Source organism: Arachis ipaensis, chromosome B9 (assembly GCF_059453495.1).
Source record: "Arachis ipaensis isolate K30076 ecotype BB chromosome B9, ASM5945349v1, whole genome shotgun sequence".
In the NCBI taxonomy this organism is placed as follows: Eukaryota; Viridiplantae; Streptophyta; class Magnoliopsida; order Fabales; family Fabaceae; genus Arachis; species Arachis ipaensis.
Window position 1 is genome coordinate 16,773,962 of NC_142444.1, and position 14,745 is coordinate 16,788,706.

At 31.8% G+C, this 14,745-nt stretch overlaps 2 protein-coding genes across 2 annotated transcripts; one reads left to right on the forward strand and one right to left on the reverse strand.

The window, feature by feature from the left end:
- Positions 1 to 4,009: 4,009 nt before the first annotated feature.
- Positions 4,010 to 4,732, reverse strand: LOC148543871 (putative F-box protein At1g67623). The gene has a single exon (XM_088498751.1). It carries the CDS (start codon positions 4,730 to 4,732, stop codon positions 4,010 to 4,012), a length of 723 nt encoding a protein of 240 aa, XP_088354877.1.
- Positions 4,733 to 13,371: 8,639 nt separating this feature from the next.
- LOC148543872 (uncharacterized) lies at positions 13,372 to 14,377 on the forward strand. Its single transcript, XM_088498752.1, has 3 exons — positions 13,372 to 13,443; positions 13,548 to 14,009; positions 14,126 to 14,377. The coding sequence occupies exons 1-3, from the start codon at positions 13,372 to 13,374 to the stop codon at positions 14,375 to 14,377; spliced, it is 786 nt and encodes a 261-aa protein (XP_088354878.1).
- Positions 14,378 to 14,745: the final 368 nt, after the last annotated feature.

Below are 14,745 nucleotides of genomic sequence, written 5' to 3' on the forward strand. Positions count from 1 at the left end.
TTGAATCAGTTGATGACTGCCTTACAAATATTAAATAATTAATTAAGAAGGGGATTAGTGCTGGTAAATAAATTTAGAAATAGTTGTTTGGTGCCCGAAAAGGGTGTATAAGTTGATGATTTGGTTTGTTTCATGTTGCATCAGAAGTTGCTGGCTTGTTGGTTATGTTTTATTGTGCCAGTTAGAGATCAAAGAATTATTGTAATGTAATTTGAAAACTTGAATATTGTTGGACCTACCAGCTGGGGATGGAATAGAAGTAAAATGGAGGTAGAGAGAAGATTTTAGCGTTTGTTTGAATGAAGGTCGTTACGGAGTTGTATACTTATCGGAGTTAAAGCAAGATTATTTCGTTGTTTTTGAGAACAACGGGGAATTTAAATTCAAATTCCTGGTGATTCATTTGAGTGACTCCGATATTGATTATTCAAGTTTGATAAGTTTACATGAAGATGACCGCTGTGTGGGAAATAATTTTCCGATTCATATGATGGTGATCACTATGAAAACCTCTGAAACTTGAGTAATCAATTTCGGAGGCAGCCAAACGAATCGCCGCGGATTTAAATTTGGATTCTCCTTTGTACTTAAATGCCACGAGAAACTCTTGCTTTAGTTCCGATCACTCTACAACTTTGTCTCAGCGTTCTTTCAGTCAAACACTGTCATTTTTTTTCTTGCTCCATTTTACTTCTATTTTTTCCCGGTTGGTAGCTCCAACAATATTTGTTTCCGCAGGCTACTCGAAAATTTCTGTTTTAAGAAATTCGATGGTACCTCGTGATGTTGCCAACATGGTCTTCTAATGATTGTTGTTAGCACGAAAATCCAATAGGAATGCACGAAATTGAAACTGATATGATGTATAATCTCTTTTGCCGTCGAAAAATTACGCAATAGAAATAATATATACAGTGAAATTTTTTTTGATGTGCATGTAATTCTCGCTGACTTCCCGAGGACGAGGCCCACAACGGGGGATTAGAAAATGTTGCGTGCGCGCATTGGAAAATACGGGGAAGAATGCAAAGTTTATGCCGACATGTACCGTCGTCTTTGGCTATAAATCCTGTTTTCGTCAGGAGGGAAGGCAAGAGCGAAGCAATTTAAAGTGAGCAGATGTCAGAAACGGGATTTACATTCTGCGCAACATGAAAAGGATATTTTGTTGGAGAGGTACATATATGTTGTTGCCATGTTGTTTCAGTATTTGTACCTTATAAATTTCATTCACGTGACATGCCGAACAGGTGACTGTGTTTGTTGACCTCGCTGGGGCCATGAGGCTGTATATATTCATCCTTTTTTCTCTGTTGGAAATAAACTTACTGAATATAACGTTAATTCATTTTTGTTTAGATTGTGTATCTTCTTGTGGCCCATTTTTTTGTTCAGTTTTGCTAGTTTTATTGCAGTGAAAGCTTTATTAGCATCAGACTAATGTTGCATCTTACTGCATTGCTTTGCCTTGGTTCTTCAGTTTTAGTGACAAGCATAGGTTCGGTTGCTTCTGTTCTTTTACATTGTTTGAAGGTTCAAGTCTGGTTCTTTCTGTTTTGCTTTGTAAAACAAACCACGGGTTTTGTGTTTCGTTTAGTGGAAGGCAAAGACACGGTTTGCTGTGTTGGCTGGAACCCATGTTTGTCTTCTATGCTTATCCGGTTCAGGTATGCTTATGTTCTGTTCTTGTTTTTTTTTGTTGTTTTTTCCATCGTTATGCCAATGTTTCTTCCTCCCTTTTTTTGAAAATTTATATATTTTTATGAATCGTTTAAAGAACCTCCTTTGACTTTGTATTGTCCCTTTCAAAACTATACTTATTATTTGATGAAGAAAATACAGAAGCCGATGAACCACTTTAGCTGTTTTGGACTTGGTTTTCGCCAACTAAATCTTCTGTATTGTCGTTTTCCGTTGATATTTTTTTAGATTTCCAAACATGCCTTAAATTTTCAACCCTTTTAACTCAAATGTGTCACTTTCATGACAGGGGGTTGGTGAAAGATCTGCTCCAATTCATTACAGAATGGTGAAACTATACAAGAAATGTCTAGTTCCTATTCATGTTACAACCGGGTTGTACGGAATTTGTTTGTATTTAGACATCGCTTCAATGAAGGAACACAGTCTCAATCGGATCCATGACTGTCAATAATCTAACCATCATGGAGGTGTTTTAACTTGGAAAGTTCATGACATGCCATTCCTTTTCCTCCCGTCCATTTCATCAACTCTCGTTTTCTACTTCCCAGTCGGGCTGAAAGATGAATTACACCTCTACTTTGTGCTATACATTTTCACGCAGCTTTTAGCAAGTGAAGCAGTTGTGTTTGTCATGGAAGTTTTTTACATTTTTCCGCCATTCATGTTTTTATTCCGCTAATAATCTCTGCGTATTAGTTGTAGGTGTCATAGAGTGGGTAAAGAATGTAGTCGTCTTTTTCCCTTACTTGCATCGTTGCATTGCACTACGAAATAATGTTTTATGCAGTTTGCCTTTCCTATGGCAGTTTTCAGTTTATAAAATTTTTTGTAGCTGTGCGTGATTCTTCAAATTATTATCATTAATTAAGTGTGTGTCATTCTCAATCCCCAATTGCACCAGATCGTATGATTCTTGTGGTTTTTTGTCGTTAGTTACATTGGGTAAGTTATTTTGTTTTCAGTATAACAAATTTGTCTTTTTAACAAAACGCGTATGACGTAGTCGCTTTTCATAATTAGAAGCAATCTTTCATTGTTCAGTAACGACGTTTTGTCTTTTTATATTTTAAAAAATAGAAGTTTTATGAAGTAACGTTACGTTCTATCATACTAGGAATGTAAAAAATCAGAATGAACAAAAAATCATCGCTTTTCAAGTTAAATTTGTCGATTTGTATAAATCTTAGCCTGCATATACCGGCAAATGTTCAGATGTCCTGAACAGAGGAGGAGGGTAAATGGATTAAGGGATTAAGTTGCTAAAATCACGTATGAAAAACTAGACTTCGCTGAGTTAATAACAGTTCACGTCGAATAATAAGCTGATGTTCTGCGTGAAGTGAGCATTAGACTAATTAATACAATAGAATATACGATAAAAAGTAAACAAGGCAAGACATTGGAAAGTAAGACTGCTACAAACCAGGTAACACATGCTTGTAGGTGCTGTTATATGTAAGGTTAAGAGGAGCCTACCAACCTAACCAGAGTTAAGAATAGGACGAGGATGGTTACGAAGATAAACAGGATAAAGTGGTAGGGATTTTGTTGGCGGCGGCTCTGGTTGGATCGGTTGCTTTGACGGACAGTTGAGTGGTTGTCCCCTCCTTCAATTTGACATTGCTCCTGTATACCTTGGTCGAAAGGTAGTAGTTGCTCAGGGATCTGTGATGGGTTGTGTCGAATGGATGCTGCATGCATTGGATGCACTAGAGAACCATTGTCGGTGAGCTGAGTCTGTAATTGGTTGGCAGATACGAATTGTTCGAACGCCAAACGAGCTTCATCGAAGGTTTCGTAAGACTTATGGAGGTTGCCGCTAAATTCGTTAACTTGCCTATGACAGCCCGGCCAGGAACTATAGATACCAGGGACCCTCCCTATGAAAACAACATAGTATTTCTTCTTGGCACGGACCATGTTGAGATTCCTAGTGAGAGTATAGATGGGAGGTTAAGAGGTTGCGCATGTTTAAGATGGGAGGTTGGTTTTGGTGGTTTTTATAGGCAACGAGGAATGTGCCTGTGATTTGAACGGAAAATTAAAATTTTGCAACTGTAATATTTCCAACGGTAGGAAAGTTAGCGAATGTGGGGCTCACATGTGTCGTTCTGATAGGAGCATAAAGCTGCCTAATTTTGCTTCGATGATGGGCAGGGTTGCGCTTGAAATTAAATATTATGAAATAATCTATAAACTTCGAAACTTAATTACCAAAACTAAATATAAAACAAGTGGGAAATTCAATTGTAGCAAGTCATTTATTTAATGTTTAATATGCAGGTTGTAATTAAATTGTATTAAGTCATGGGAGATTGACGAAGGCTTGCAGGTCGTAGTCTGCGCGACACTGGATGCAGGGGATATGAGCGGCCCTGCCGAAAGCATGGACGGAGTTTCGCTCTGCCGCACGTCTGCGATAATCATAGAGAAGAGGCATGTGGCCCCTGGTGGAGCACGTAGGTGAGGCACAGACAGTGTGTTGTTCTTCTAAACGGGGCATTTGGACCTCACCTGGCCACGATACTGTCAGAATTGAAAAGCACCTCGCGTTACTGCCAGCGAGTAAACCAGCCGCATCAAGCTCCCGATACAGTTCCAGCCCTTTTTGTTTTTCTACGTTGTAGTCCGTGCGAAGCATCAACATCATGCTCATTGCGTATTTGGCTGCTGCATGGCCTCTACTTGATGCACTGTTCAGCATCTGGATGCCAACGTTTTCGTTGCGTCTGATGAAGAGTTCCCGCAGTGCCTCCCGAAACAGAAGCTCTGGGTTGCCAGCTGCCATGCAGCGATCAAAGAATCTCTTTGCCTCCGGGTTGAGGCACCACCACCAGGGCGTAGCATGCGGGGGTGGTATGGAAACACTCCGGTGAACGATATCGGCCTCTCCCGCATCGTGTGCAGCCTTACAGCTCATTCTGAGACTGCACAGGGATCGGATGGAGTCTGTCGCAACTTTAATGGTTATTGCTTCCCATATGTCGTTCGGAATGAAAGCGATATTTGAACAACAGTCGATTGTCATTTTCAGTTTGTTCCTGTTGGTTCCTCTTTCGATGTGGATGGGGATACGTCGTTAGAGTATGGTGTTTTGAGTGTCGCATAGGAGTGTAGACAGGCTCCATATTTATAAGTCCACCTATCCCGTTGGAAACCTGAACCTGAGTGTAGCGGATACGTTGTGAGTATCGCATTCGTTATATTAAACGTTAGAGTAAGCGTAAGTGTAGTGTGGTGAAAACTGAAAACTGTATGGGGAATGGTATTAATTATTGGAAAAGAATAGATGAACCAGAAAATGTTTTAACAATGTTCCCCTAGCACTATCCTAATTAAATTAACTCTATTAATGTTATTATAATACATTGTTCACCCGTTCTTAAACAAAAGTTGTAAATATGGGTTTATTTTTGTTAAGCTGTTGTTGTATACATTATTCCACGTGCAACTAGTAGAATGTTAAAGTTTCGGGCAGATACTTAGCCGTTTAATATATGAATAGTTAATCGTTAATTACTTGTGTTATCTGCATAGTGCACGATAGTTTAATATCACGTATTTGAAGTTAGTGTTTTTGAAATTTGTTTTCTTTATCACATAGAGAGGAGATGATGAGACGCGTCTAATGAGAGATAAAAAAGCGTTCAACATTTGGTGGAGGGTGGGAAAAACGGTTAGGTGAGGTTAATGCATTTATTATCCAATTTAAAGCCCTGGGGAAGCGGTGTGACTGTCGAATGAGATAAGTGTGTATACATAATTGGATTGGAGAATGTGATGGGGCACGCCATATATAAATAGGGAAGTTCTATGGTGGCATTGGTTTTGGTGGCTAAGTGTGGCATAAGTTTGACTAACAAATAAAACATTGACATATGACAAGAAAATTAAATTTAAAATAAAAATGATTCTCTCTCTTGTAATTTTTTATAATTATTTTTATCAAAATAATTTCTTATAATTATTTTCATAATTATAAAAAATAATTTCAAAAAAAATAACACCAAAATAATTTTATAATTATATTTATAATTATTATTTTATTTATTTTTAAAAAATAATTTTATAATTATTTTTACTAAAATAATTTTTTATAATTATTTTTATTTTTTAATTATTTTTATTATTATTATTTTTAGTAATTTCTAAAAATAACACCAATATTATTTTTTTAATTATTTTTATTATTATTTTTATTTCTAAAAATAATTTTTTATAATTATTTTTTTTATAATTTCAAAAAACTAACACCAAAATGATATTCTCTCTCTTGGTGTTAGTTTAAAAATAATCATAAAAAATTCTAAGAGAAAAAATATTATTTTAGTTTTAGTTTTCCAAAATTACAAAAAGAAAAAATAATTATAAAAGATTTTATTTTGATAATAAATAATAATAAAAATACTTAAAAAATAATTTTGGTATTATTTTTAGAAATTATTAAAACTAATAATAATAAAAATAATTAAAAAATAAAAATAATTATAAAAAAATTATTTTAGTAAAAATAATTATAAAAATAATTATAAGATATTATTTTTTAAAAATAAAATAATAATTAAAAATATAATTAAAAATTATTTTAATATTTTTTTAAATTATTTTTATAATTACAAAAAAAATTATAAAAAATTATTTTGATAAAAGTAATTATAAAAAATTATAAAAAAGAGAGAATCATTTTAGTTTTAGATTTAATTTTTTTTTGTCATGTGTCAATATTTTATTTGTTGGTCAAATTTATATCACTCTTAGCCATCAAAACCAATGCTACCATAGAACTTCCCATATAAATATATATAAGTTTGATGTTTGAGATTACTTCGTTGTTGCGGAATTTGTTAATAAGATCGAAGGTTGTTATACATCCTCCAGTGAGTGAGTCGGTGTTCATTGGGTTGGAACAATGTGGAGCCCCAGCGTTGGTGATGCAAGTGGTTCTTCCGGAGGACCTGGCCCTAGCGACCCTCTCGGCGACGACGGTAGGCGGTTTCACATTATCTTCTTTCCCGGTTTTCCTTTACGTCTGCTCATTGTTATTGTTTTTTGTCATTTCGAAGTCTAGAAGTTGTCCCCACCGTGAGTCCTGACCAGTTTGTCATCACGGAGGACCTTGAGCAGACGCTGCGGAGGGCATACGACGCCCTTAAGACAGAGCCTCCAGTGTTTAAGGCCCGCGATTGCGTTTCCGTCCATGGCGTCCGCTACTATGGGTTTGTGGTTCATGTGGTGGGCCCACCGGACGGAGTCAACTTTGTTGCCTATGGCAGGTTCTCCCGCGATGAACGCATGGCCAGGCAAGATGCCGCTTTATCATCCCTGCAAGCGGTTGTTGGAGAGTCAGGGAAGGAGATCCTCGACTACAATTACTACGTGGCTAAGAGTTGCAGGGAACGTGTTGTGGAGTTGGAGCGGATATGTAGTCTGTCCGTCGACTCCCGTGTCGCTGAACTGGAGGCTGAGAACGCTCGCTTAAGGGAGCGCCTGGCTTCTTGGGAGACCTTGCACGGCCGTGGATAAGGTTGGTTTGGTGTTGGGCATACCCTTAACAGTTTATGGGGATTCGGGTTTGTTGGTTACGGTTCGTGGTTGACGGTTTTAAGGTTTGTGGTCAAGGGTTTCTTATTCATGTTTTTGGTTCCTGACTCTAACATCAATCTAGTTATTACAATAATATGTAATACTTACAATCTATATGATATATTATTTTCAGTCCATATATAGTCATGAAGGTAGGCGTTATTTTGTTATAGATTACAGTGCATTGCTTTCAAATGATGTTAAATTTAAAGTGATTCCAGTGATGGTTGAAAATTTTTTTTGAGAACGTAGTATACCATTTAATATGGAGTAAATTGAAGAGCATACAACTTATTATCATAAATGTGGAAGCCGAGACGGCAGAAAGTGTTTAGTTGGAGTTTGTGAAAACGGTTTATGGACAATTATTGTATTTATTATGGAATTGCAATAACTCCCTCGTGAACTGGTATCATTAGGCAGTTCCAATTGGAATGGAGACGGTTAGGACGTGGTCTGCGCTTTGCTGTTTGGTGTTTGGTGTTTATGTAGTCAATATATCCCTAGTTTTGTTATTAGTAATTTTCTAAATTAAGTACCCGGGTCGCTAATAACAATAAGGAGGCCACTCAGATAAACACGCCTAAAACGTCTTTTTTTAAAGATGTCTTTATGTTGTATTTTAATTGGTTTTGGTATAATTTATTCGGTGTTCCTCATCACATATTATTAAATTTGTCAAAATATTTTCTTTCCAAAAACAATAAAAAACATTTAATTTGGACTAAAACAAAAAAGGTAATAGATTAACTATTAGATTTTTTTTTAAAGATTATTTACATAAAAAAATATATCACATTCGTCAATAAATATATATATATATATATATAACAAGCTCAAGCGTTTAAAAATTTTTATAAATAAAAAAATAATTAATTTATATTCATACAATATATAAAATAATTACTATATTATTATTATATTATAAATTAAGATTCACTAATTTAATTTTTTTATTTTTAATATAAGTATTAGAAATAAATAAAATTTTTATAATTAAATGTAGTGTAACAAAATATATATAATATTAATTAGTTCTTCAAAATTTTAAAAAAATAGTTTCTCATTTTAGTAAAATAACTATTTATTAAAGTAGACAAATTAATTATTTTCTTCTCATATACGGTTTTTTTAAGATATAAAAGCAATTAATTAGGACATTGGTTAAGATAATTAAAGTCACTATTTCATTAAATTTTTAATTTAAAGAAAAATCCTAGTTAATTTTGATATAGAAATTTCGAATTTAAAAACATTGATAAAAATTATGTTGAATTTTGATTTATTTGATTTTCATTTAAATTAATCACTACATAAGTTAAAGTTCTGTTTTGAAGTTATATTCGAGCTTTAATCTGATTTTTAAAGTTTCAATTTACTTAGTTTGATTTTTTAACTTAGGTATCCGTAACTTATATTAGGGTTTTAAGTGTTTAGTTGAAAATAAAAAATAAGGTAAAAAAATTTCAATTGTCACATCAAATAGTCGCTAGAATGTATAATGTAGCAGTCGTTAGTCCATTTCAACATGTCGTTAACGATTTTGTGAGACAGTGACAAAAATAATATTAGGAACCAATGTGAGTCATAACTATTAAGTTGGAAGACATAATTGTTAGAACTGATTAGGAACCAATTGGGAGACATAATTTGTTGTTGCTTGATTAGGAACCAATTGTGAGTCATAACTATTAAATTGAGTAAATTGAAATTTTTGAAATTAGATTGAAATATAATTGTTAGAACTGAACCAGTGATCGAACCGATCAAGCTACTGGTTCACTGGTTTATTGGTTCAACTGATAAATCACTGGTTGAACCGATAAAACTGGTCTCACGTAAATATAAAATATAAAATAGTTAAAAACTTAAAATTAAAATTTGAAATGCATATCTTCACTAACATTTTATGAAGAATCAAGTCTCAACTTCTAAAAATAACTAATATAAAAAAAATCATAAAATTTTAATACTACAATAGTATCTTATTTTGACACAATAAAAAAATAATTAATTCACAAAGCCTATCATCTAACTATAATATCAGTAGATTTTAACACTAACATCAAAACAAATAACCTTAATCACAATACTAGCAATAAAATAGATCAAGTAAATTAATAAATTTTTAGTGAAATTTATATTTATATTAATAATGGTATATAATTCAAATATAATTAATTTTAAAAATAGAAAAAACAAAAATTAAATTAAATTAGATATTTATGTATACTATATAATTAGTATTTGTCAAATATAGTACTTAGAAGTGCAATGGCTAAGTGGCAAGTAGAGGTTATTTTTGCTCCAAGGTTCTTGGTTCGAGACCTTGTGGAGACATTTTAAAAATTTTGTCAAACCAACCGATCCAGTTCGGTTTTTACAACTATGGATATAATAATGGTAATTAAGTTGACCATTCAGTTGTTTTAATGGTAATTAAAATCTAATAATAGTTTATAATAAAAGAAACATTCTTTTGCAACAATGAACCTATAGTAATAGTTAGGGGTGTTCATAGATTAGATCATATCCATATAAATCCACAGTATTTATCCGTATCTGATCTGTAATTTGAGAATATGATCTGATCTGTAAGATGATCGGATTGGATCGAATCGGATCCACACTCTAATCAGATAGAAGTAAATATGTTTAAAAAAGTAAACAAAAAAAATTATTGACTTTTTTTTATAAAAATAAATTTTTTTTATATTTTTTATTTTAAGGATATATATGATATCTGATCCAAACATAAAAAGTGCGAATATCGAATTTGATCTAATGAGTTTAGTGCGGATTGGATAGAAATGTCAGCCATATCCCATCTGTAAATACCCCTAGCAATAATAACTAAAAAATTATAATGATTATATTTTTAACTAAGAGGAAGTGCAAAAAAAAGTACTAAATACAAGAACATTTAATCAAATATTAAAAAAATTTTTACTTTAAAACATACAGTTGGACTTTTTTTGCTCATATATATATATAATAATAATAATAATAATAATAATAATAATAATAATAATAATAATAATAATAATAATAATAATAATAATAATAATAATAATAATAATAATAATAATAATAATAATATGATAATTGCTTTGTATATCACACAAATATAAACGTTTTTTTTTTCTATGATCTTAAGAAAGGTTTTGTAAGTCTCTAACTTTGTTGTCGATTTTTGTAGTGTTAGCTCTCATATTATCAATTTGATTCATATATAATTCGGATGATAAATTATTTGGTGACGTGCTTTCTTTTTTACTGTGATATACTTGTTTATTATTATTATTATTATTATTATTATTATTATTATTATTATTATGTACATTAAAAAATAACAGGCCAAATTATTGCCATAACATAATAGAAGTATGGAAGTTTATCATTCTTCTCTAATGGAGGAAACAAAATTCTTTTCAATAATTTATTTAATGTTTAGTAGAATAAAAATAAATTTTATTAGAATAAATTTTAGTATGAGTTTAATATTTTTATTCATCATAAAATATTTATAGAATTACTCGTAGATAAATTTTGGAAAAAAGAAAAAAAAACCATGATTTTTAATTTTATTTTTAAATAAACTTTATTTTTTATTTTAAAATAAATTTTATTTTTATTTTTTAATAATATTAATTTTTTACCGTATATAATTATTCAATTATTTTTAAATCATATATAAATAAATTACTCTTAATAAGACTTTTTTGTGTTATTCAATTATCTTTTTTTAAAAAATAATTAATTATTAAAATAATTAAATTTTTCACAACAAAAATAATAAAAAATTATGAATGAAAAAAATTAACCATCCTGATACTTTTTTGTATTTTTATTCATATTTTAATTATAAACATAAATATAATTTAATTATATTATTTATGAAATGTGACTATAGATGTAGGTAAAATTTAGTTATATTACTTATATATAGTTTCATTGTATTGTACTGCTTATAAAGTTAGATTATAATTATGACAATAGAATTGTTCTTGTATTTTTATATGTGTGACTAATTGGTGGTGTTAAAACATTACTCTTAATTATAAATAAGGTTTATAATTTAAAAAATCAAAGACTCAATTAAAAAGATACGAAAAAAATGATGTTAAAATATTCTAACTCTTTAAAATAAAAATATTCAAAATTTAATTAAAAATTATTTAAAATTTAAACTCAATAAAAATTTATATTCAATGTGTTTTGTATTAAATATATTTAATAACCTATTATATCATATTATATCATATTGGTTGAAATTAGTTTTTATAATGTTAATTTTTTAATAACACTTTATTAGAAAAAACCATCTTTTCAGAATTTTTTAAAAACTAATTAATATTATATATATTTTATTACAATATATCTTGTTATAAAAAAATTATTTATTTCTAATGCTTATATTAAAAATAAAAACAAAATTTAAATTAGTAAATTTTAATCTATAATATAATAATAATATAGTAATTATTTTATATATTATACGGATAAAAATTAATTATTTTTTTATTTATAAAATTTTTTAAGAGCTTTTATAAATATATATTTTGATAAATGTGATATATTTTTTTATGTAAATAATATTTAAAAAAAATCTAATAGTTAATCTATTACCTTTTTTGTTTTAGTCCAAATTCAATGTTTTTTATTGTTTTTGGAAAGAAAATCTTTTGAAGAATTTAATAATATGTGATGAGGAACACCGAATAAATTATACCAAAACCAATTAAAACACAACATAAAGACATCTTTAAAAAAAGACGTTTTAGGCGTGTTTATCTGAGTGGCCTCCTAACAATAAAATTGTTTTTAACACGTTGTCTACCTCACAATTTTGTAAACAGATGCTGCACAGATTTTTTAAAAGTTCAGATATTTTTCGCGTTTCATTTTTAATAATGTGAAATGTGTTAGCAACATGAAAATGATTAGGTTTGTTGAGTTTATTATTATTCGATCTAAAATTTGTCTCAAGAGATGGATAGTAACGATGCTTGAATTTTTTTATTGATGAAACAAATAAAGTTAGAAATAGCATTCTTATTGTGGTTAAAATACAATATAACTATGATGCTAGATGGGTAAAGAACAATGGAAATTAATACTTAAAAATAACACGCAAACATTACGTAACGAACCTTAAATATTAAATATCGAAATCGGGTTGCATATCTTGAATTTTAAAATTCATACTGTTACGATTTATGTGGATGACCTCAAAATTCAAAAATAACAACCTAACAACATAACCTAAAATTTTAAAATACCAACCTAAATAAAAAATGTATATAATTTAAAACAATAAGTTGTAAATAACTTAAAATTTAAAAAAGTTACAACGTAAGCCACTAACGCAAATAAATTTTTAGATTTTGTTGTCTATATGCTTGCTAAAAAAAATCGATGGAATAAAAAAAATGTAAAGGAATCCGTGACTATCGAGTTTGTAGAAACTGAAAGAGTTAACTATATATTATAGGGTAATTAACGTTCCAAAAAATACATGCATATCGCTACGTTTGGTTAAATATATGGTAGTTATAATGTGATTTTAGTTTCGTATAAAACTATAATTTATTTCTCCCGTGTTTAATTAAAGGGTGATTTATAACATAATAAGAGTAAAAAGGAAATTATAATTTATAAATAGTGCAAATTACCAACATAATGTCTTCATTTATTAGTAATTTTTTTATTAAATTCAATCACATTACAAATTTTTAAGCCTAATAACCTAATAAAGCGTCATTTCAAATTAAAATTTTTCATATATCCGAAAATAAAAATTTTCCATTTAAAGAATTTTGTTTTATTAATTTTGAGTGGCAACTGGCTACACCATAATTTCTTCTTCGGTCCCACGAGGCAGGCAACCAATTGGCTTCTAGCAGAAGACTTCATCAAAAGCCCACGGCACATTCTTCTAGGTACTGCAATTCTCAATACACCTAATGAGTTAGATAAGATCTCCACCTGATATCCGCCTGATTCATAAGCTATCGACTCTGAACAGGTTCTTCTAACTCAGAATATCCCTTTCATCCACTGTGTTGGTGCCCTGACGAAGAGATGGCCGAAGCTCACGCCAAAGGTGACGCCCTTAGGGTTATCAAAGCGGCCGGAGAGATGTCGCGGCCGATGGTAGGTTGTCGACTCCGCTTCTTATCTTTACGATTTTTTCTTACTCTAATCGCGGGATTTTGTTTTATCTCTTACTCGCACTCCTCATGTTCCCTTTTATGCAGCGTCTGCCTATACCGAATGGGCTCCTCCCCAAAGATAGCAACCATCTGTACATTACGGTCGCCGATGGGTCAAACCATTCTTACAAGATTGCATGCACCCCCAATGGGTGGAAAGAGATCACTCTCGGCAGGGGATGGCAGAGGTTCTATCATGAATACAAGCTACATCCATCTAACATTCTGCTGTTCAAGCACAAGGGCAGAGACGACTTCAGCGTTCGCATCTTTCAGTCGCCGGGTGTGGAAAGGACGTATGATACGACGGGTGATGACTCCGGCGACGAAACACCCCCCCAGGCGCCCAGGAAACGCACAACCACTACTGAAACGCCCCGGCGTCGAATGGGATGTATCAATGTCCCCAAGAGCTCGGCTGCAGCTGAGGTGGAGCAGACTTTTCAGTCCGAGCACCCCTTTTTCATCATGCACATCACAAAAAGGCTATTGGGCATCCACTTCCTGGTAATGGCTTTGTCTCTACACTCTATATACACCTATTTCTTTCTTTAAGTTTGGGGACCACATTATCTGTTTTATTCCCCTTAATTACATATGATTGTCCATTATGGTTTGGTCAGCCAAATGTCCCGCACTTTGGAGACGACGTCAACGATGATGCCATTGTAAATCTGAGAGCGGGGGAGATCTCCGTCCAGGCAGTCTACGGAAGATACGTGGGCAAAAGAAGGCGCAATTGTGGCAGCATTAGTCAAGGGTGGGGGGATTTCTTGAGGAAGTGCAACATAACTGCCACCAAGCTGGCCGTCTTTGAGATCTCCCGTACCCAACCTGAGGTGGAGCTGTTGGTCCAATTTGTTGATTTTGAATGAATCAACATGGGTTAAAGAGGATGTTGACTTTCTTGTTTTGGATTGTCCTGTTTCATTTGTCAAAAACTTTTTGTCCTGCGTTGTGAATGGTGATTGTATTGCGACGGCTACGCTTAACTCATTTTGTTCCTCTTAAAATTTTCTGTCCTTTAACTAAGTAGTTTTGACATAATCTGTGTGCCTTAGATTACTCTACCATATGAATTTCTCCAGCGCGGTGCAATCATCTCTTTAGTTGTTGTTTTTGCGGTTACTCTCCATTTTCATCGACTGTATGCACTTTTGTGGGGAAGAGCCAATTCTTCTGCTATGTTATATTTTTGGCATTGAAACCTTAGTTAGCATTGGACAAGCGCATCATATTTCTG